The sequence below is a fragment of the Strigops habroptila genome, chromosome 10 (genome assembly GCF_004027225.2).
Source record: "Strigops habroptila isolate Jane chromosome 10, bStrHab1.2.pri, whole genome shotgun sequence".
Lineage (NCBI taxonomy): Eukaryota > Metazoa > Chordata > Aves > Psittaciformes > Psittacidae > Strigops > Strigops habroptila.
The window spans coordinates 12190438-12214899 of record NC_046359.1 but is presented as its reverse complement, the minus strand read 5'-3'; the positions used below and the strand labels follow the sequence as shown (position 1 = coordinate 12214899).

Here is a 24462-nt window from a genome sequence, read left to right as displayed (position 1 = left end):
GACATTGCAACAGGCTGGACAAATCGTTGAACACATACACATTCTTAAAACTTAACAGTCTTCTACTTACAACTTTATAAAAGCTCTAAATAAATCTGTTCAGCAACAGCTGGAACTACAACAAATATTGGTCAATGACAAGCAGAATATCGAAACTTAGTGAAAGTTGTGCTTTCAATAAGAACAAAATTAAAACTGAAACTAAACCATTGCACATGGAATAGGATAAAAACTAGAACTAATTACGGTGGAACTAAACAAACACTGGTACTGTGGTGTGAGCCTAAGGGCCTATTCACATGGATTTCTTTTTGGTACTTTTTGTAACAAGGCTGTGCTCGGTTGCAACTAGAAGGGCTAAGATTTATCCGAGTTTAACTATCCTCTGGACACATGCAAGCTACAGGAACCAAAAGTGAACATAGCAGTCTTGCAAGTGTGTTCCAGTTAGGCATCTGGACTATAGCTGGAACTATGAGAACTCGGTACTGATTGTAGCCAAGTGGTGTAATGGCTGAAAATTGAAATGAACCATAAATGTGATGACATGGAAATATGTACGAAGATGAAATATCTCACGAGTCAGTCATTATAGAGTCATCAAATGACTCTATGTTGTAGAAGTCTTTGGATACCTAAGAGAAGGCCTATAGCATTTATTTGTTTTTTGATAAGTGAGTATCCTCAGGGTTTGCTTCTCTCTCCTCATTGTTTCCAGTCAGGTTGAACACTGACCAGCGGCTCACACTCACACTGAAAACAAAAAGGTGCGAACTCTATGTATACCACATTGCACTTCGCAATGAAGAAGCAAGAAACCAAGCTAAAGCTATATGGAGATAGTAGCAACAAAGGATCTGGCCTCAAAATCACTATTTTGAGAAAGCAATGGCATGAATAAGGCATGAATGACCTTAGGAGGAATTCAGTAAAGGGGCAAGGAAAGAAAAGATACACCCAATATGAGGTCATGAGGTTTCTTGTAAACTCAAAGCAGTGGTGAAGTCACCCCTGTGTACGCCTGCTTCCAGACATGGCTATCTATGTTGCAGAAGAAAAATCACCAGCACAGTTTGATAACATACTGATCTTTAATCTATAAAGAAGTTTAAATTCAAAGTTTAACAGTATAAAAGAATAACAAATATTTTTAAAAACAAAAGTACAAGATAACACACAGTTGCATTTTGGTTCCTCCTGCTGCCAAAGCTTAGAGTACACAATTTCTGGGGTATAATTCCACTGCATACAGTGTTTCCTAACACTTCAGCATATGTTGAAATTTAAATGAAACATCTTTATTTGTAAAAAAAGCTTTTCCAGGTACAAGTTCAAGCCAGGGTGCTATTACGATTGGGTAGTCACATGTCAGATCTCATGTTATTTAAACCAACCAGGACGAAAACACTGCTTGTTGCAACATTCCTGCTTTTTCATGTTAAGTAAGTCCTAGATGTCAGCAGTCCATCTACCACTGCACTGATCAACCCAGCTGCTTGTAACTCACAGTTGTTCAAGAGCTGTATGTTTTTTTCTTGGGTCCCCTGCTCTAAATTCACATCAGCAAGTTTTAGTCCCCTCAGGCACACATACAAAAATGAACTGAGGGGAGAAATGAACAGAGAAGGTATGAAACTTGTGAGAAGTTCTTTCAGACAGCAAAGAAAAAGCCTCAGGCAGGCGCGATGTGAGTAGCCCCTCCTGACCTCAACTGTTCATAATTTGTTCAGCTTTACCTCTAGTGGACCCTGAGGCGAATGAAAGAGTTAATGGGGACAGCCAGGTGTAGAGGAAGAAAAGGCTGAACAATCTGTTTAGCTTTCCCTGTCTCTTTACAGTCAGATTTACAATTCTGACCCATTCTGCTCCTGTTTTGCACTGACCAAAGAAACATGCTTTTAGACCTAGGCTGAACCAGATTGGAGTTACTTTACAATTCACCTTACTTCTTGTTGGTTTGCTGTATTAACAACCCACTCAAAAACAAACAGAGAAAAAATTCCTACCAAAACTTATAATGGAAAGCACCTCAAAAATGGATAACAGAATATATTTTTTGACAAGTAGCCCAACTGCAGAATAACTGTTTTGAATCCATTAGTGGTTGCATTCTCACTGCATGATCTTCGGAAAGCATAATAATAACAATAAAACCAAAATGAAATAAAATATTGCCACCAATGAAAAATCTGTTCAGTTAAAATCTGCAAACCCAAGTAAACAGCAATTTACACACTTCCCTCAGTCCTGCAAACCTGAAACATCCAACACCGCTTGGACAAAATTGAGAATACAGTAGACTTTTCAGCATAACTCTACTTAAACGACAGTATTGATTAAATAAAAACGAGGCATAGTATCGAAACCAAAATACATAGAATCGGGTTTCTATGCTACTATTTGCCAGAAAGCTATTTTTTTAAAAATGGTTTAAATGCAAACTTTTACATCTCCAACACGTTTCACATATTTCAGACAACAAAAGAATACACATACATTGTATGTGATAATTTTTCAGAACTAGCCATTACATTTTCACAGATTAAAAAAAAAAAAAGTCTGTTTAAATATTTCATTTCTACAAAGTGAATTTACATTTTTAAGTACAAAGTGCAAATACTACAGTTGTTTTTATTGCCTTTTAGTGAGGAAATCTCCCACATGTCAGAGATCTGCCTTGGATCAGTAAGCTTTTCACCCTTGCTTCTTAGAAACTTGCTGAAAGAAAGTTGGAGAAATTTGCACTATTAATGATGTTTTCAATTAATCAAGTATAAATATTTATTTTTCAGCAGTGTCCACATGCCACTATTAGAATAAGAGTTCTGCACAAATCTATATGGGGTATAAAATAATCCCTGCCCTGTAGTCCTTCTTGGCATCTATGAACAAGGGCATGAGCAGCGTCTTTGCTGTTTCTTACCTATGGCCTCTTTAAATCTATACCTGTCAAGCACACAGTTTTAGCAACTGCCTGGGCAAGTCCCTGGTGCAATATACCTTTCTATGGCATGTGATGCATAAAGAATGGGCTGCTGGCCAAAGTCTTATGAGCAATCTATAGTTTCCTTGTAAACTTTTTGCTAGGCTGCAAAAGACCCTCTGGGTCTCATTGACAGTGTGTATGCATCTACGTGTATGTTTGTTGGACAGGGTGGAGCTGAGCAAGGGAAATATACCTGGCCACTACCCCAGTTCTGTCAGATCTATCATGTATTTGACCTCTTATACAGCAACCACAGCTGAGACAGCATATAAGTATACGTAGCTATATTTGCTTTCTTTCAGTAAGCTTGTATGTACATGTACACATACAGATGACCACACGTGAAAAAAAAAGTCTGGAATACATGCCTAACCGTACATAAACATATATATATAACTGAACTGCCACAATAAACTAGTAGAAAGTGAGCTCTTGAGTGCCCATCTACTTAACTGTGCAAACCTGCTCCTTCTTAGATGGGTGGTTTCCTCTTAGTAGCTCCTACCCAGCCCAGTTGCTTTTCAATAACTGCCTTTCAAGTGCAAACTTTTGTGATGAAAGCCACCTTCAGTATTTGCTGCCTTGTATTGTTCAAGTTTGAAACTGCCAACAGATGGTTTGCTGAGCCAGCCCTAATTCAAGGCTATCATTTGTTAGCAATAGCTTTTAAAATAATTGGTGCTGAGTCAGCAAAATCATTGGACAAAATTAAAAAACATAGACGCTTTAGGACACTTTTATTACAGATTCTGCAAGTCAGGATCAGATTACAAGAAAGGGGAGAGAGCTTGTCATGCTTCAAGTGTAATGCACGTGTGCCAGTAATTGCCATTATATAATTAAAATAACCCCTTTGAATGTTTGTGAGTTCTGACAGGATAATTGTTTTCAGGCTGCCTTGTTTAAAGCATAAGTGATTTGTGGGGTGAACTTGAAAAGTTAAGATCACAAACATTTGTTTAAACAAACAGAAACTTATCACATCCCTCTAGCTGTGAGAATATTTTATATTCAATCAGAGGTATGTAGGAGGTCTCTGGTAGAACGCACAACCAGTGTTGAGCTTGCCTTAGGAAGTGTGAACCTAACATCAAACAAATCAAGAGATAAAGCAAGTAACAAATTGATTAGCAACAATGAGAGGACAATTTCTCTTGGCTTGTGGGGAAGTTCATCTTGGGTTCAGTTTTAATCAAATTAATCTAGCTGTCTGACAGATGGGAAGAGATTAACCACAAGTACGGTTTTGGGATACTTTTTCCCAAATTCCTAATTTCCCAGCTGCAGGGTTACCTGTCCTTATAATATCGTTATATTAATATTCTTTAAAACAATTAATCATTTACTGATGCTTTCGTGGGCATTAGTCATTTAAGTAATACAAAAATGAAGCAAAAATGGTATGAAGATTATTTTCTTACTAGACTATTTAAATAACTGGCATACTCAGAAGCCCTTCTTCAGACCCATGCAAAAGTGCTAGGAAGTTGTGCCGATGTTGGCCAGAAAACTGAACCTTTAGGGTTAATGATTATAAAAATAGACACACACAAATGAAAAACCCTTTCTTGATCTTTTTTTTCCTGAGCTTCCACCTGAGTCCCTCCTTTTCAGTGTGTACCTCTCCTTGATTTAAAAATTCTGCTCTTGTGGCTTTTGTAGCTCTGAATGCCTTGAGTAGCCAAAATTCTATGAATGACATATACTGGTGTTATTCAGAAAAACAAAATCAAGTCTTTGAAGAGAATTGATACAAAAACAAATCACGGATTATGTTGTCAGGGCACCTGACATTTTATTTGCCAGAATCATTCTGCAGACCTAACCAATTTTAGGTTTAACATACATCAGCAGACAGATGCAAATCCTAGTTCTCCAGCATTATTTTGTTCAGCCAGCAAAGGCATTTGAAAGTGACAGCTCTTTTCTCTACACTAAAATTTTAAAAGGTGTTTAAAGCCACCATATAATAATATAGTGGGGTTTGTGAAATGTATACATTTTCATAGGGCATGGGAAATGAATGGCTTTGTTCACAAAGTAATTTCTATCAATGTAAGTTTGTGTCCATAGTATGACACACAGGAAAATTAATAGAATTCAGTTAAAGCAGAAGGTAAATGAAGATAAAGCAGTGCACGTCTACAAGGGTACAGTAATGCTGTTATTCAGGAATGCAGATGACTCATGAGGGCTCAGTTACAGTCATCTAATTATCACTAACCTACATGCCAATTTACACTTTACTAGAAACACCCATATGCAAACCTATTCTACTTTGCACTTTATACACATTTACTCTGCACCTGCAGTTGACTGATTCAGCGTTCCTTACATAGAACTTAAGTCAGAATTTGTTAATCAGCATGCTGCTTTACATTTTCCTGGAGAATCTGCAGAATGGAAGATGAATGCAGTTTGAAGCTGCAATGATAACTGTTAAAACCCCAAGAAGTTTAGCTGGGCAAGGCAGGAAGGGAGATCCTCCTCTCCTCTATACTCACCTGCCTGCTGGATGAAGTGCTCTCAGTGTTGGTTTTAGGGGCCGCTAAAAGAGGGAAAAGAAAACATTAGTATGGTTTGCAAGTTATATGTAATGTTTCCAAGAACTGAAGCCCTCATTCTGAAAAGGTATTTTTTAGAACAGAGCTTTCAATAAATGCGATAAAATATTTCAGATCTTTTGTTGAAACATCCACTTATCTCCTTCCTCAACACAGGTGTTGCTTCTTTCATGGAATTATATGAAAGTTGAATGACAGCATTTCTTGCCAGTTAATATGTGACATTTGTTTAGGACAGATTTTATCTAGTCAGTGTCCAGCATTTCAAACTTCTTAAATCTTTAGTAGTAAATATAGCCTATTGTCCCAGTGGGAAAGAAGCATGGAGAAGCAGACTGTCTGGAAAGCATTCACTTTGCTTAAAGATACTGTGTAGGAACAGCCAAAGACATCATTCACATTTGATCTGTAAAACAAGAAGATTATCGCTGAGTTTTAAGTTTCTTAGTGGCAAAGTCCAAGACAGTGCTCTAAATAGAGGGAAGAAAAACCCAAAGCAAAACATTTACTTGAGTCTGCTGGCCCATTCAACATTAAAAACAAACTTGGGAGGCTAGGGAGGAACTTGCTCGCTTTGTCTTCCATGTCACTTTGTTAGTCAGTCAAGCTGTACTGGGACAAAGGGGGACAAAACCGGACCTCGAAAAATACTGCAGCAACTAGTATTTCCCTGAAAAATAATATTTTGCAGCTCTCTGTTTTTTTCTTGTAAGATACCTGGGACTACACCGAATGATATAGAGCCACCTCCTTACCTCAGCTTTCACACCTCATGTGACAGGATCTCACCTATTCTTAGAAACATAACTCTAGCTGTAGTGAAGTGGTGACTGTAGTGAAAGGACTAGCAGAAAGAAAAGTTTAATTATCAAGCAGGAGAAACTAAACAGAATACTGATATTCCAACAAAAGCATTTTTTACTATTTTGTCTTTAAAAGTATGTATTTCTAGGAAAACAACCAAATGATTTGGTTTAGAAACTTTTTCCAAGTGGATGCCATTATTTTTTCAATGTAAAAGTTCTGAGCTGGTTTTTAACTTCCAAAAATGAATGTTCTCTTTATTGACTAATTTTTTTTTTTTTAAGCTCTGTTAAAAATCTCCAGTTACAGTAAACATAATTTTTACTTCAGCTAAATCTGTGTATGATCTTCATATAATTTCATGCATCTTACAACTTTCTTTTCCAAAATAGGCAGTTTATCCTAATCTTTGTTTTTTTCACTGGAATGGGTGCTGGAAAAAGTAGTTTGCTTTCAGTCTTGCTATAGTTTTCCTCTATGTCCTGGGGCAATGAGTTTGGACACAAATTTTGTATACAATAAGGGACGAAGGAGTGCGATTTGCAGCAGAAGTGTCTTGGCACAGATGTTAACATATGAAGTTAACATAACCATGGACCATAACAGCCTCCAATTCAAAACACTAATCTGCCAAATAGTGTAAATAAAAAAGTAGATATTACATTTAATTTACAGCATAAAGATAACTACAGTCATCCACTTTTCTATACACATTTTGTACGTCCATCATCTGAGTAAAAATTGCAAGGTATTATTATCAGGTCCACAAAAATCACAGAAAACAAAATCCTGGATTTGCTATATCTGTTTTGAGAGATCTGTTTCTGTGAGCCATGGACACTTTATTATTACAATGTAGAACTATTTTGTCTTTCTGCAGCATTCCCTTTCTAGACTTGAATACAACCAGTTTTGTGGAAACCATTTTTTTTCTGTCTGCATTTCCCACTTGACATGCTTTCATTTCTTATGACGCCTTAGTTTTACTGCCCTGGCTTCATTTTAAGCCCCAGACAAATAAAACAGTTCATGTTCTACAACTTCTTACAGTATGGTGATCTACTGTTGTTGTTAACAATTATCAGGTTTTTTTTAATTCTTATTATCATGAATTGTGTGACTGAACTCTGCAGGGACCATTACACACTCAAGTTAGCTGTTCCCCCTTCTACCAGTTGGACAGCAAGGTAAGGTGGCTGGGTACCAGCAACTGACCCACCTCTTTGGCAGATAACCGCATTCCTCACTGTATCTCTAAACCACATTTGAGAAACAAAAAGTCATGAGAAAGCTTAACAATATGCTTCCTTCCCAGCAGGAATCCAAAAAGCACAGGTGTGACACTTCCACTCATTCAGGACACAGTCCTGCAGTAACATTAAACTGGTTTTTTGATAACTGTTGATGTTACTGTATCCTCTTAGGTTTCCTACTGTAATACATTTAATGGTCAGAATCAACAGGAAGTTTTGATTCTTTGAGAGTGATGATTTGCTTACACGGAAGCAGTTTTCCTGCCATCTGCTCTGAACAACAGCTGCATTAGCTACAGGCAGGTGTATTCTTTTATTCTGTATACTTCTGGCATATACAAATACCAGACCTAATCAGCTCTGAAGAATCTAGTGAAAAAGACAGAAAAAGTTCTTACTATGGCGTTTCTTTGTTTCTGCTTTACCTTCTTCTTTTGATACTCCCAAGCAGCCCATTAATTCTTGAACTGACAAGGACTTATCATTGTTCACATCACAGTATTCCACAAACTTCTTCACACACTTTTTGGGTTTTGATTTCTTTCTTAGGAATCTCTTAAATGGTTTGATTTCTTTCTTGCCAATATCACCACTGGAATTTTTATCTAGCTGTTTGAAATACCAATGGACCACTCTCTCTTCCAGAGTATGATTTGGATCAGGCTCTGAAACCCTGTAACAGAAAACAAGAGCTTAGTTTTCATTTTGATCCATAAACCTTAGTTTTTATCTTTATTTCAGAATAGTTAAATCACTGTCAGATGCTTTGTTAGATAAACCTCACTGCTTTTGGACACTAGCTTCTTGTAGTGAATCCATCTTTTTTCACTTTGGCCAACTGTATCCTAAATTTTACACTAGAACTAGGACTAGAATCTGCTCTTCGTTAATTCTCTGAAACTGTGTTGAGGTCAGCACCATACTCAGAAAACAGTGCTTTCCCCTTTCATTTCCTGAAACAGAGAAAAGTGAAGAGAGAAATAGAAAAGACAGTTTCATAGACAACAGACACATTAAAACACATAATATACCCAACTGAAGCAGGCCAACAGTCAGCATTGCCAAATATCTAGGCTCCAATTACAACCCATGATGGATGTTCTTAGAGAGAAAACACCTAAATGTATTGAATTACAGGGTAACTTATAACAATAAATGCCACCTCGACTTCAGATGGTAAGCTCCTGACCTGCAGACACCTAAAGTTTTACAGCACTTAGATATTTTTAATTCTACCTGTGACTGTTGATAGCATTGGTTCGTTTTACAAGAAACTTGGCAAAATATGTATCAGAAAAGTAGTACACATTCATCAAGTGAAGCCTGAGAGAAGAACAAAGACTGAGACACAGTTGCACCAGCAGCTACAGATAAACACTAAGATGTGCTGCTGCTGAGAATTCAGCTATCAAGTGCATTTCTGTTTAGTGTACATAGTCGACAGTAACTTTGAAGTAAACTCTCCTACATAGGTTCTTGGAAATTTGCCCTTTGTGAAGGCATAAGAAGAATAACTTCTCAAAGCCCTCAATAATTCATTCACCACTGCTGGAATCCTTTTAAAGATACACAAAAAGGATCCGAAACCCACCGGCTAGAAGACAATGATGGATCAGATACTGCGTGCACCATATCCGTGGACAATGCATCCAAAACACTAGTCAGGAACTCGTTCTTCTTGGCCCCAGGACAACCTAGAAAACCAGATTTTTTTCTTTTCTTGTTCCCTTTTTTTGCAACATTTAAATTCCAATAATAATTCAAACTTAGAAATAGGTGTGACTCCCTATACACAAATCCTTATAAATTGTGGACAAGTTCATAACATAATTCAAAGACAAGCATCTAAGTTCAGGTACATATCTGTAACATAAAGCAGGAATAGAAAAACAACCTTTTGCACTCTAGCAAGTGAGAATATGGTTTTGGCCACTGTTTTTTCTTCTTTAAGATATTTTTTCCATGGGTGTCACATTTTTAGACCAGATTTGAAACAACCAAAGTTTGTACATGACACAAACAATTTGAAACAGGGACTGGAAGACAACAGCACAATACTTCTTTTGGATTTCCACTTTTGCTCCTCTGAACCTCCACTGGCTTTCTCAACATACATTCTCCCAGTGCATTGGTTTTCCTCTCTGTAAAATGATAGTCAACTCCTTGCCTCTTTCACTTTTCTCTTGGGCAGGGGCTAACTCTTACTATATGGCACCTAGCCGAGTCTGATGCTGTTAGTTGGTACTTTGGTTCATACTGTAGGATCCTATGGTGATGCTAGATCATCCTCATAATCACATTCCCTATGCCACAAAATTATTCTCTGAAAGAAACTGACAGCACATTTCAGACACATAATACATCAGACAAATATACACTAAAAGCTCCACTCTTAGAGCAGTGCAGCTGGAGCAGATAAATTCATCTGTCAAGTGCATGAATGTTGACACATGGACGTTTGCTTACAAAATACACCTGCTTCCCCTCCTCTTCCCTAGAGCCCTGGGCCAAACACCAGGTCTTTCCCTAGCCCTGTAATAGCTGAGTTAAATTCTAGGATGATACACACGCAGTGACATAGAGATGACAAGCTTGAAGCTGGAGCCCACGGCACGACTTTCACAGACAATTCTACGCTGAAGGCCTGTTTACCTGCAGTTCAATTCTTAAGTGAAAAAAGGGAAATGCTTTGAAGAGTTGTGGAAAAGGAAGATTAGTCAATCAGTAGGTATTTGTTACTTCATTACACTTTTCAGTGACCTCTGGTGAAGGCAGTAGAATTATCTGAGCCTGAAAAGCCTCATCTTGCCCAGCAAATTATTTTTTAATACAGCCCATGTTGATCCAAGGAAATGAACCTATGTTATATTAGCCCTTAGCTGTGTTGCAGTAAGAATAGCTCTGCTATTATGTATAGCAGCAGCACCCACAACATATTATCGTCTAACACATTCATGCAGCTATGAGTTCCCTGTCTCTTATGTGTTTGCCTCTGGCACCATGGACATTTTATTCTAGTAACTGTAAAAGCCACGTAACAGGAACATACTGAAGCAAGTTTCACTGCACTAAAAGTACACATCTGAAGCCAGCTGTCCCTCTCTCAGATATGTTCCTCTTCCCTTAGGCTTTAAACAGTTGGGTTCTTTTTCTGTTACAATGGGAAAGAAAGAAATAAAAAAGAAAGAAAAAAAATCCCAACCCAACAGCTATGACTATAATCCTAAATTTGAGTTCAGTGAGACAAGCATTTGAGCTTTCTCTGTAAGGCACAGAAATTAGAAGGGTGGCAAAAGATTAGGGAGGGACAGAAGACTATACCAACAGGTACATAATTCAAAAGTATATTCCTTAGAGCAAAGAGCTTGCTGGTAAGTAAGGCTCAGACTCTGCAATCATGTAAGTAAATCATGCACTGTGATTTAAATTAAGCCACCCAAAAGCACATTTGCCCAGAGATGAGCAGGCAGAGCCCAAACGCAGTTTCCATGCAGAAGGCACATCCTGTCATGTTAGCATGGTGACCTGCCTGAACCAAGCAACTAAGTCTCTGAGCAAACTAGTGAACTCGGCACTACTTGCTAGCAAGAATACTTGGCTTGTGGACCAGAGCTGGTTCTCTTCAACGGACAGGTAAAAAGAGGTCTGTCCAAGGCTCTTTTGTGGACCTATCTTGAATAATAAAAGCTTTATCCATTTCATGCTGTGGTTGTCTTACTGTCATCAGGCAGAAGCCTGAATCCTGCTCCAAACACGAGTTGTGAATTGATAGAAGGGTCGAGGAAAATGCAGGCAATACCTCAGTGTGTAACAATGCAGCACAATATGGTGACAAGACAATTTGACTTTTTTTCTTTCTCTCTCCTTTGTGGATAGATAATAATGTTAATATCCAATTTGATTTAGGAGCTCCACCTGAATTTTTCAAGTTAGTTATGAGAGTATACCTGAAACATCTGGAAGAAACAAAAATTTATGCCTTAGGTAGTTTTCACTGCTGTCCAGGGAGCTGCTGAGTGTACATATGCTACAGATGTAGAGATCAAAATCGTGACTTACCTTGCTATCTCGTAAGATACAGCTAGGAAGGGGAAAGTATAGATTTCTAAATTCACAAGAAATCATGGGGAAAAAATCCACAGTTTAAATCCTATCTCTGACAATTTTCTCTAAGATTAAGACAGGTTTCTAAATGTGTATTGCATAAAGTTGCAATAGTAGTTGACAGCAACAGGAATCTCATAGAAATCTCGCTGTTAAAACAAACAAAACTAGTTTCTGTGAAACATTCTAAATTATAACTCTACTACTTAACGTAAAATGACACCCCACAAAATCCTCACTAGTTAAAAACAGAGAAAATATTCAGTTTCTCCCAATTATAATTTTTGCTGACATTTGGGCAATCACACAGCAATTTACCTTACAGAGAAATCTCTGTTCTTTGCAGGTGTTACTAACTCTCTGGAGGTTTTACGCTGAGCTTTAATTTTCAACAAATTTGTGGATGAAATGGCAAGACTGGGCGAACTTTAGCTTGATTGTAATGAGTAATTCACTCTTACTGGACTAAATACAGAAAGGGAAACTCTCTTATGGGAGCCTTACGCTTCTTGCTATGGTTTATGTACTTCAGTTTCTTCTTCTGCAGCTGCTTGTCCTGTGTGAATTTGACAGCTTACATAAATAATAATTTGTTGTTAAATGGTTGAAGTTGAAACCACATGGAGTTAACCTACAGGTTCAGAGATGTAACACAGAGCTGAGTGTTTGCTTTAAGGATAGTTTTACCCGAGTAAACCTTAGACCAACAAATACATACCACAAATGACGGGAATATACAAACACCTCATTTCAGCTATAGTATAAGGGTAATCAAAGAATCACCATTATACATTGTACATCTCATATGTACACGTGTCTCTATAAACACATCTACCTTTAGTACTCAGGATGTATTTTTTGAGTTAAATTTGTGTGATAGTTGTCTATAAACCTTCTAAAATATGTACCCAAGTGCCTTGGAGCTCCCTGCTTGGTTGATAATAATCTACTACTGTCAATCTTCGAAGATGATCTTTCACAGCACATCTGAAGTCATGGCTAGAAAAGTTTTGTTCATTTCTGTAAAAATGTGAGTACAATAGATAAGATTAATCACTTTAAAAGGGAGTTTACATTAATCTTCTGCAAGAGAGGAAACTGTCTTGAGTCATTCACTCAAGTAATTAAAGGCATGACAACTTCCAATTAGCAAATCTAAAGCTTCGTTTTTATTTGCTATTTGTTAATACAAATATCAGGCTTAGCAGTGCACTCACATACAATGACCACTCAAATACCTCTGAAGATTATAAATAAAATTTGACCTGCTAAAAACCAGAATGATCAGAAATATTCATGTTTCTTTAACATCTTTGACTTCACCAAAATATAGTGGTATACAGGAGAAAGGTCTTTAGCAAAGTTTGTCAGTGCTACTGGTTACCCTGGGAGATCAGATAATACAAGGAAAACATTTTTTCTTGGACTTATATTCTATACACGCATATATGTTCAGTTCATGAGTTTATTTCTATTTATCCATATAAATCACAAGTTTGTGTTTGTCTAGATATGCTGAGGGCCCTTCTCATTTTCTTGGAGGACTTCCTGAGCTCTTCTGGAGTTACATTCTGGCAAAAAACCCCTTCAAAAGATGAGCCTGGGAACTAAAATTTGTAACTCTGCTGGAGACTAAACATCATGGCCTCAACAGAATCAGTGGCTTTATGGCTCACTGCAGTTTCTCCCTCACCGCACCTCCTGGTAACCTCTCACAAACGGTAATTATCTACCTCTTAGTCTCTATCCTAACGGGGTTGAGGAAATTATCATCTCTGCTTGTTAACATCCCTCATGTATTACCTTTTTATTCTTTTCTTTTTTGTCTTAAATATTCTTACCGATTAAAAGAATTAAATTGAACTCAGAGCCAAATTCTCTGTTATACGTGCTTACACAAATTTTGGAAATAATGAAGTAGAACAGATGTTAGCTGGAGGGGAGCTACAAATCCATTGCTTCATAGCCCCAGATCTCTTTGTCTTACAAGGAAGAGTATTATTCCTGGAGCAGGGTAGGAAGCAGATTTCAGTTCTCCGCATATATTTATTTTTGTTACTATTTTAAAATGATCGTTCTGTTCTAATCTGGGGGTAGAGGGAAACAAAAGAGTTAACAAAGGATGATCTCTCAAGGCCCTACCCTTCAAGCCCAGGCATTCATATCATACCAAAGTGCATTGAGTAGGATTTGTCCAACTTGAGCCTGCTGAAATGAGGTGTCTCGCCCATAAAAGTTCTTTAAGCTCAGTATAAAAGAACCCATTCAGAAGGCATTCATCCCAACTACCTTAGACTTTTTCTTAGAGTAGGATAAGATCTCCCTTAAAATGTATCTCTTCTTTCCCATTAACTTCTGAGGAAGCCCAGACAGCTAACTTACAATCCCAGATGGTGTAGGACTGCTTGGGATGAGTTCTGTATGTATCTGTTTTGTAAGTTCATTTAGGCTCAAACTACTCTTTTATCCTTTGGGTAAATGTGGTAGAAAGAAGGGATAATGTTCATAGCAGAAACACACATGATCCTGTAAAGTTTTCACAGGAAGCTGAGTGACAAAGTTAGGCTAAGGGGTTTGTTAATAGGAAAAGCAGTTCATTACATTTATATCAGTTCTCGTAATATTAATTGTTAAACGAGAAAAAGAGAATCAGAACATAACAGCATAACACTGACCATGTGAAATGACTTTTGATTACCACCTTTTAGTTTGTTTTTTCCTTCATGAGAGTTTGGAAGACTTTTTAAGTTTCTTGCTGCTAACAATTCTGAGATGTCACTGTGAGAACAGGAGGGGATGAAGCAGCTAGAACACTGTAATCTTCTCAGATGCCATCCAAAACTCAAAGCAGAACTTCAGAAGGTCTGTGGACCTTATTTGCCTTTTTTAAACATTCTCTTGTAGACTCTTACCTTTCTAGTTTTGACTGGGAACAGGAAAAAGGTTTGAAAACTCATATGATAAGGACTTGTCTAAATGGACATAATGCAGCTGATGTTTTTATTAGATAGTCACTGCCTACACAATATCTGCACTAATTTGGGAGGCCAAAGACATTTCAGTATGTTGAGAAGAATCTGAAATTCTGAGCATTTAGGTTCAACCTGTGCCGATCCAAACTCCTAACCTTTAGAGGCTGGTTGCCTTATGTTTAACCATAGCAATGTCCATCCAGCTCCAGCTTAAGAAACACAATGTATTTGGCTGAAGTGTTGGCACAGTGATACAAGTCCATCAGTCTACTCATTAAGGCACGAATTTTATGATTAGAAAAGGGCCCAAAAAAGTCCAGAAACCAACTGGATCCAATTTTCAAAAGATTATACTTCTGCTTTACATACCATATTTCATGAGTGCCTGTCCCTGATATATACAGCTGGTACTTCTGACTGTAGTAACACTTTCAACAACAGCTAATTAAATGGAAATATTTTGGAATCCAGTTTTCTATAGTATGGCAGGCATCCGAATCTCCATATTATCACTCTGAGAGTCTTAACAATTAATAACCAATATTACTTAGGGAGTCAAAATGTAGTCCTTTTTAGTAGACATTTATTACTTCCAATTCACTTGTATTTTCATCATGCTGTTATGTTTCCTCTCAGGAGATAGGTATGAAATAACCATATTTAATTACTTCCATTTAAATATCCATTAAAAAGGAAAAGCTATTACAAAAAATGTATGTTGCTGCAATTATGGAAGTGAACTCAGAAATAAGGTGCATAATTCTGGTCTCCTGCTGGAAAAATTGAACTATGGGGACTTGCTTACTGGTGATGGTTTTTACATTACTTAATTAACCTAAGCAGCCTGCTCCTTGGAAACACGCATGAAAAACAGTCTTTTCTACAACCTGATGTTGATTTTAACCTTCCTGGATATCTCTTACTGAGACATTTACCACTGGAGGCATCAGCTGAAAATCCCAAAAGCATTCACTCTCAGCTAAAGCCAGAAAAAAGATCTCTATTCAAATACTGAGAAACAGTGATTATTAAAGCAAAAAGATGAAGGAAATTCAGAGCTGAGTTAAAAACTGTTGGCCCAGCAGCACAGATTTATGTGAGAGCTATTCTCAAAGAGTCCCTCCCCACAGAGTGGTACCAGGTTTTCAGAGAGAAGAGCAGAACCTTCATGGCAGTCTTTGGTTCTTTATTTATTTTTTTTAACCCAAATGTGGATGGTACAGAGCAATGACTTGGTGTCTCTCTATCCTTGAAAGCAGTAGCAGAACCGTGAATTATGAAGGTAACTACTACAAGAGCTGAAAACATATTGTTGGATGGCGCAGGGTGAGGTGGAAAACTGTATGGGGAAGGGAGAAGCAGAGAGGAAGCAGAAGATCTAGCTATACTGCAAGCAGTCAGGTGAAGTATCAGAATCATAGAGTCATAGAATGGTTTGGGTTGGAAAGGACCTTAAGATCATCTAGTTCCAACCCCCCTGCCATGGGCAGGGATGCCTCACACTAGACCATGTCGCCCAAGTCTCTGTCCAACCTGGCCTTGAACACTTTACTCATGCTTTATTCTGCTTATACAGATAACTACAAGTACTGAATTTGAATTAGGAGACAAATTTTCACCAATGTTACCTGATTTCCACTCCCCACCCCACCCCCATAACTGGCAAATGAAAGACTTCTTAGAAATTGGATTTCTGACACAGAGGAGCCGGGAATACAGGGAGGCAGGCATGGCTATTTCTTGGAACATGAACTATATACTATATAACTCAGAGGGAGTTTTTACAGCAGTGATTAGAAGAGGCTTATAAAATGGAAATCCTGCAAGTAACCGAAGTGAAACAAGAGTCAGCAAGAACAGCTAAAGCATTACTTGAACACTATGGAATGAACCAGTCCTTGGAAACCTGGCATCATGAAAATCTCTCTCTCTCTCTCTTTATGTAATAAATTTAGGATTGGCAGTTGTGTTACCTTCCTGGACACTTTCCATTAAACATGACAGATTTCCTCTGCAAATTCCATTTCAAATCTCACTGGCTCATCCTTTGCTAAATAAAAAAAGCTGTAAAATGACTAATACAAAAGCATAAATACAGCCTTACACTTGTTTGCTATGAAACTTTTACAAGGTATGATATTATGCAAGAATGAAACACCCTCAGTTCCTGCCGAAGGAAGCAGGCATACTATGACAGACTGAAGGCTCAGGCCTTAATAAATAGATACTATTTATTTAATTTAAAAATTAAGATCCACTCCCAATTCACCATTACCCAGCTCACTTCTCCAGGGTTGACAGAGGAAGATCTCTGTAGCTACAGCAGGTTTCCAAACCAACTTTCTTTGCAAATTGACCTCTATTTGGAATGGATCCCCCAAGCCACATATAACAGTGTACCCCATTAAACCACAGTAAACTAATGTTCAAGTAATGATGAGCTTGACTTCACCCCACAAAAAGGACAATTCAGCGTTAATCATGCCACCCTTAATTTGCAATTTACAGTAAGCACCGAGGAAATTAACACATAGCACTCAGTAGCAAAGATCCTGCAATGACAGCAGCACAATGGAGTAAAGAGATGAATGTAATTATGGTTCTAAATTGTCTGTCAGGAAGAACGCAACGCAGCTGACTTCATGTAAAATAGTTTACAGCATACGGTTTGATTACGAAGTGCCTTGGGTCTTTTAACAGCAGGGAGATCCAATTACATGATTGCACTCCATTATGGATTATGAGGACGATTTCCTCACTGGACCACTACACTGTGTGCTAGTTTTGCCACGTATAGTGTGGTCTGTTTCCCTCGTATGCTGCACGTCCTGCATTTGGTCAGAAACCCAGCTAGGAATATCCTGCAGCCATGTCAAGGCCTGGATTTCCCTGTATTTGTGCAGAAGCTCACTGTGTCAACTTCAGCAAAGGTTGTGGACTTAAATGTTAATCAGGTTGCCCAGGGTCAGAGGGTCACTCGGTATATTATCACTGATAGGGCTGAGGAGAGAGACTATTGAAAAGTGAAAACCATCTCAAGCTTACTGATCATGAGACTCAAAGGAAAGAAAGAGATAGAGAAGTACCCTATAATACCCCTCCAGCAGTCAGGCTTGGTCTGCAATAAAACATGACCCCATTTTATACACAGGCTGACAGGACATGGCATGCTGCAAGACTGAGCATGTGTACACAATTACAGGAGCGTGCAGGTCCCATTTCTGGAGCAAGCTATATTTGTTGATAACACAGCAACAGCAACATACAAAGGAGGTTTTCATGCATCTTGCTGTCTGCTGCTGCGTAAATGGAGAGAGATTGAAACAAGACATCACATTATATCTTTGTGCCCTGGGTATTGCAGGGGATGGGGGAAAATACAATCTGAACATACAACAGCAGCATCCCAAATGTTCATACCCAGCAAAACTGAGTCCCTCTTGTGCATGTATAATAACCTGATTTCCAGCCATGCATTTTGCAACTGTAAGTGCTTGCCTGTTGGTGAATGGAACTGAAATAATGACTCTGATTATAATTCATAAACTAACTCTCCTGTGAATACGTCTTCAATATAAATATGCATACTCTAAAGCTGATTTAGTAAACAACAGTCATTTTCCATCTCAAGAGAACAAATGTAAAAGCACTCTTATGCAAAATTAGAACTCCATAATCCATACTTGGAGACAGATACCCAACAATGGAAATTCCAACAGACACAGACCTTCAGCCCATGAACTTCATATGACTAGAGTAAACTAAGCACTCTGCAGATGGCTATAAAAGGCTTCACATGCTAGATTGTCAAAAATCAATATGTGTTCTACTGCTACTTAAAAATCAGAAGGCAGTGGAAAAAAGTAATGAGAAAAGATCCTTAAACCTTTAAAAATGCCTGGGATTCGATTAAGAAATTCAAAATGTGTGTGTGGATTACAAGGACAAGATAAACAGTTGAAACCCACCTATTTCTGTCAACTCGTATCAGCACATTCACAGAGAGTTTTGCAGCACAGTTCAACTATGCGCACCATCACAAAGACCAAAGCTTAAGCCAGAACAATTTCTTTGTGGGAAGCAGAAGGACATTAATATATGGTAATGGTAATGAAAAGATACAAGCATGGAAATTAGAGAGAACCAGGTAGAAAGCCAAGGGAGAAAAGAGAGGTATGGAAACCAGTGGGGGAAAGAAGCTGCTTGAAGTTTCAAGTGAGTTCACATGGACAGCCTGTGCTCTGACACAGACACCTCAGACAGCTCCAACACTGACAGAATATTAATATTCCTCCCCACCATTCTCCTCCAAACAAAACTGTAGTTCACCGAGATAGCTCTGGTGTTCACATGAGTAGGCTGCTGGTGATTTTGTTTCTTCTGCTTCCGCCAAAGCCATGTGGATAACATAGCTGAATTTCTGCATCTTTAGCTGCATTTGCAGAGACAGAGAGGTTTTTCTATCTTGCTATTGCTTCTGGCGCTCTCAGTATGTGACCATTAAGTACCTCTCCCTAGGCCTGGCCAGGAAACAATTCCATTGTGTGGAAAGTGTCAGGATTGGGTAATTTAGATTTTACGCTGGTGTGGAATGAGCTTTTTTATATTCTTTCTTTTCTCTTTTTTTCTTTCCCTTCTTCTTTTTTTTTTTTTTTAAAGAACAAAACAATCCATCCCATCTTGGCCAAATAGTTTGGTGATGATGGTGGCATGCAGCTGAGATGAGGGAGACTGAGGTTCAACTCCCTGATCCAAACCAGACAGAGCAGGGAGTTGAAATCTGGCTTGCTGATATCCCAGTGGAGTACCCTAATCTCTGACACTAGTCAGGTTCAATTCCCTGCTCTGTCTGGTTTGGATCAGGGAGTCGAACCTAGGTCCGTTCCTCTTCAGCTGAGTGCTCTAATCATCAAGCTATTTTGTGTCCACAGAAGGGTTCCTTTTGTTATGAGCAAACTCTGCAGAACAAAGAGAATGTCAGAAACCACTTCTATTGCTACATTAAAACATTTCCTTCAGAAAAATAACAATAGCATCAGACTGGACAGCATGTTCTTTAAGTTAGGGCTTTATCCTGCATGGTGTAGAGAAATGCAACCAACATCCTCCAAAAAGCCTGGCAAGCGGGTCAACAAACATAGTGCTCTCACTAGATCAAATGAATTTATGAGCTTAAAGGAAAGCATGGGCTTCAGTGCTTTGCTGGATCAAGGCCACTGCACTTTTCACACTGAAAAGTCAAATTCTCAGTAAAATTTTTTGCCTTGCATGTTTTGGGCTCAAGGTCTTCTGCCTTACCAAACAAAAGAGTTATGGGAACTGATGCTTAAGCAGCACTTCATCTTTCTGCCATAGTATAAGCCACAGTTTAAATTTTTTTTCAGCAGTGCATATACACAAGAGAAGCCTGTTGTTTGATATAGGAACTCACTAAGTCTGTTGGATTTTATTTTCTAACTTTAAATCCATTCTATCTAAAATTAGGTATTTAACTTGTCTATTGTTCAAGATAAATGTTTCACCTAGGAGACATAAAAAGGGTAGACAATACAACTCCCAGTGGGATAAAGCTGAATTCAGAGTACAGTGGGAAAAATAGGGGAGCTAGAGGGAATCAAACGTTCAGACACCATGGGAAAGAGAAAAAAAAAAAAAAGGGAAAGATCTTCATAAAGGCAGCAAAAAAGCATAGATTACTTCAGTGGTTCTATCTTAATTTGATAGTTATATTTCCGTGCACAACACAGAGCACAAAGCTTCATTTCAGTCACCTTTTTTCTTTTCATGAAAAAGCTTTCATTCAATTGTCTAAATTTTAAATGGAAAGGGAACTTAGGGTTCTCACACAGTACCTCAAACATCACTAAATTTTATGCTTAACGACATGACTTAGTAAAGCACCTAGGATTGCGGGCAACACTAAGTGTATCTTGAGTTGTTCTGATGCCTGTGGTCTGCTGGAGCAGAATCAGTATGATCTACAAATTTCAGGGAATGTGTAAAGATAGAAACATCTATCAAGACAAGGGGAGAGGCTGGAAGTTCCAAATTCAATTTTTAAAATACTTTTTTAGTGACCTTTAGCTTTTCTGGGTTTTGTTTTTTTCTGTATTAAAAGGATCACTTTTCATCTCTTAAGTATTAGAGACTCCAGTAATGCTGCTGATGTGTTTTGAAACAGTTACCAGGAAACACTGAAAAAGAATATAACTGCCTTGCTATCAAGGCATGTTTTAAGAACAAATTGCTCTTCTTTTATGACGGGCATTTATCTGTAGTCTTTGCTGAAAATATAATGAGTATAGAATGTTCTCACTTTATCTTTCCTGTGTTACAGTGTTCTGCTTTATCTGTAAACAGACATAAATCACAAAGAAGGCAACTGAGGGGTAGAGGGGCTGGGGAATGAATCTTTTGCTGTTGAAGAAGGGAGTTCAAATTTTGGTTTGGTTACAAGCAAATTAACCCAATTCATTCCCACTGGTCTCCAAACTACAAATGTTACTAAGGTAAAGTGCTGAAGCTAAACAAATGAGAGAAAAAAACCCCATACAAATCTGCGAGGGGAAACTTGACCTGAACCTATGCAGAGGTTATGAATCCTTACCTTAATATTCAATATATTTGTAAATAAATGCATCAGAAAAATAAATGCAGTTTTATGATAAGAAATGCACACGTCTCCTCTCACATAAACCAGTTTTCTGACCCACTTCCCAGGGCAACCTTCCTTGAGCAGATGGTAAAGAATCAGAGTAGTGTGTATCTGTTCAAATTTCTCCTTCTCCCCCCAGCCTTCTGCACAAAGCTGCTATCAAGCGAAGTCTGCCCGCAAGATACCCCACAGCCAGATATGACTGAGAGCTAGCAACAACAAAGCATTCACCCGAACGCTTAGCTAGGCCTCCAAGCTTAATGCTCAAGCAGCTGAGGAATTTGACAAAACAAGGTTTCACTGTAGAAGAAACCATACAGTTTTTACTCTCCCAGAAGAGTCCTGCTTTTCCAAGTAACCCTAGTTTCACCAAGCCACCTGCCTATGTCAGGGAAATTAATGAACTTCAAAAGTAAAAACAACTCACAATGAACAGTAAGCCCTGTTTTTCTAAACACTGGAAATGCCAGCACCACAGCAGTGTGCCTTCTTTTCACCAAGCCATACAGGGAGCTGTAAATTAAAACCCGATTCCTGAATCTTACATGTCCAGCCACTGCACTGCACATTAATCTCTTTCCTTGACTTAGCTGCCAAGTTTGCAATAAGTCTGTGTGATCCATGCCTTGAACCACGAGCTTGGCTCTGAGATCACTGTGCACCCTGTTAATAGAGGGATCAAGATACCTGTCTTAAGAAATCAATTTTTAATAGGAACTTCAAATGAATGATTTTTTTGTAATCCTTACTGGATTAAATTTTTCCTATTGACAAACACATCTAGTGAAAAAAATGCTTGGTATAAATCTTGGACAGCTCATAGAATTAATGAAATAGATTTGTAACCATGTGAGAGACAGATGTGTGTTTCTGTTTGCCTTGGGTTTTTTTAATCAAAGAAGCAAGAACAAGGGAAAAAGAAACACAGAAGACAAAGGATGAAATCGGCATTGTGTCAAACAAAGTGGAGAGTCAAAACAGAGAACATGATTTCAAACAGCTCATAACAGACTGGCATTTTAGTGTCAGCAAAAAAATAAACTTAGCTCAGCTTGCAACAGGAGAACATAGGAGTTTCCTGAAAAAAATAGTAAAAATTAAAGTAACCCAGGAAATAATGCATTTGTATTTTTTTTTTAATAAGAGAGACTACCTTCCTTTGATTCATTAGGAATCAGATTAAGTTCAGTCAGAGAAACACGATTCCTTTGAAAATCTGACATCGGGATTGTACATCTAATAATAATTATTTTTACCCATGACTCTGGTTCAAATTGATATGGCAATGCCAATGACATCTAGAGCATGAATTCTCTGTAGGTGTCCTTTACATTGTTTAGATAATCCCAAACTCTACAACCCAGCTGGTGTTCTAATTATGCTGACGTATGCTGTACACAAGCAGATAGGAAAACTTGGATTCCACTAAATCATTAAGGAGTAAGAGAGATATTTACCAAAAGTTCTTAATTAACCAAGTATCCTAGCTTGCCTGGGGAAAAAAACCCCTCATACTGTATATAAAAAGTAGTCCTTTGATATACGTACAGCATAAGATGCACCGATTGTATTTTTTCAGAAGCAATATTTCTGCTTTTCTAAGAAAAAAGATGTTGAGACATAGTTGTAAGGGCTGGAAAGTTAAATTTTCTCTCATGCTTAAGTAGACTCCAATTTGTTCATAGGTCTGCAAGAGAAATCTGAAAGATAAGTACACAGAGCAGAAACAAAAGGGTGAAAAATGTGGCCATTTCTAGTGTTATACATGGTAACCTACCACTCAGTAGTTTTAAGATGCATGGAAATCACTGATAAATGGAAAGTATGGATATGCTCAAGCAGGCACATCATATGTGCAGTGAACCTAACATCACTTGAGGCTGTTGAGCTCAGGACACAGCACAGAGTAACTCTTCTTCCCTGGAGGAATGTGTCACACAACAAAATAGGAGAATAGTTCAAAATCACTGCTAGGTCTCACTGACAGGAAAACATATAAAGAGCTAGTTCATCACGTCTTGCCCCTAGCCCAGACTCATGCCTGAGCAAGCTGGTCTCTGCCACATGTGGAAAGAGTTGATTGTCCCAACTCATCTCAGCACAGGGGTGCCCAAAGCTGGTGTCACCCCAAACTCACCTCCCATAGCCTCTCTAAGGCATCTGAGCTGCCTCACTGCAGAGCAGGAGAGCAGAAGCAGAGAAATAAACATCCACTCAGATGTTTGGAGGGCAGAAGACGTGACATCACTTTCCAGGAAAAGTCAGTATTTCTGAGAGATACCTGATTGTACCACTGATGCTTCTTGAAACCTTGTAACACTTATTTCTTCCCTTCTGTGAAATAAAAATACTAATGAAAATATCAATGTTCTCTACACTGAGCTCTTTGTAGGGTTTGGTAAGTACACCGTCCTGATTATCAGTGTCATTTATACCACTTTAAACCCTGACAGAACTGGTTACAGTGAGATTATTTCAAATTCAAAGCAATGAATTAGAAGTTCATGACAAATAGCAGTCTAGGATACAGCTCACACAATGGGTTCAGTTCAACTCAGTATGTAAGAAAACTCTACTGAGCTGGCTTCAATATATTCATAAGTAGAACCTGTTTGAGACCCTTTCATAGGAGGGTGAGTTGCGAGGCATAAGAAGATCTCTGTGTGTACACGTGCATGTTACTATAAACAGATTTAAATCTGCAGCTATGTAAGCTATCACATAAAAGCTTTTAATCTGCGTAAATCAGAAACACATTATTCCTGCGTGATGAAATTACAAGCACACATCACCCCAATGGAACACCAGTAGAAACTATACTCCAACACACTCTCACAAAACCTGTATAAGCACATGTTACTTTGGGAAAACAGAATCCCAAACTCTCTGGTATAAATATTTTAGAGAGTTTTAAAACGTTTTATTAGGAATATTTTTTGCATCCTTCCAGCTCTTTCTTTGATACTTTAATTCAGCTATACAGATCTCAAAGGGAGCTAAAAATTCTAATAAAATGCTTCTCTAAATAACTTAAAATTTACTTTCTGCTTCTACAGCCTAAGGGATCAAGTACCAGATATCCTGAGAAATTTCCAAGGGTGGAAATATGTGCTACATATCTTAA

General features: G+C 38.1%; 1 protein-coding gene across 4 annotated transcripts in view; it reads right to left on the bottom strand.

Moving 5' to 3' along the window:
• Window positions 1-1071: 1071 nt before the first annotated feature.
• Window positions 1072-24462, bottom strand: part of SMOC2 (SPARC related modular calcium binding 2) — a 137671-nt gene continuing 114280 nt past the window's right edge. For 3 of the 4 annotated variants that reach the window (XM_030499891.2, XM_030499894.2, XM_030499893.2), the window contains 4 exons: window positions 9199-9301; window positions 8006-8280; window positions 5491-5534; window positions 1072-2718 (listed from right to left, as the gene is read on the bottom strand). In XM_030499891.2, the coding sequence (XP_030355751.1) occupies window positions 2695-2718; window positions 5491-5534; window positions 8006-8280; window positions 9199-9301 (446 nt within the window). In that variant the 3' untranslated portion in view covers window positions 1072-2694. The remainder of the gene's footprint in view (window positions 2719-5490; window positions 5535-8005; window positions 8281-9198; window positions 9302-24462) is intronic. The other variant, XM_030499892.2, reaches the window with a different exon arrangement.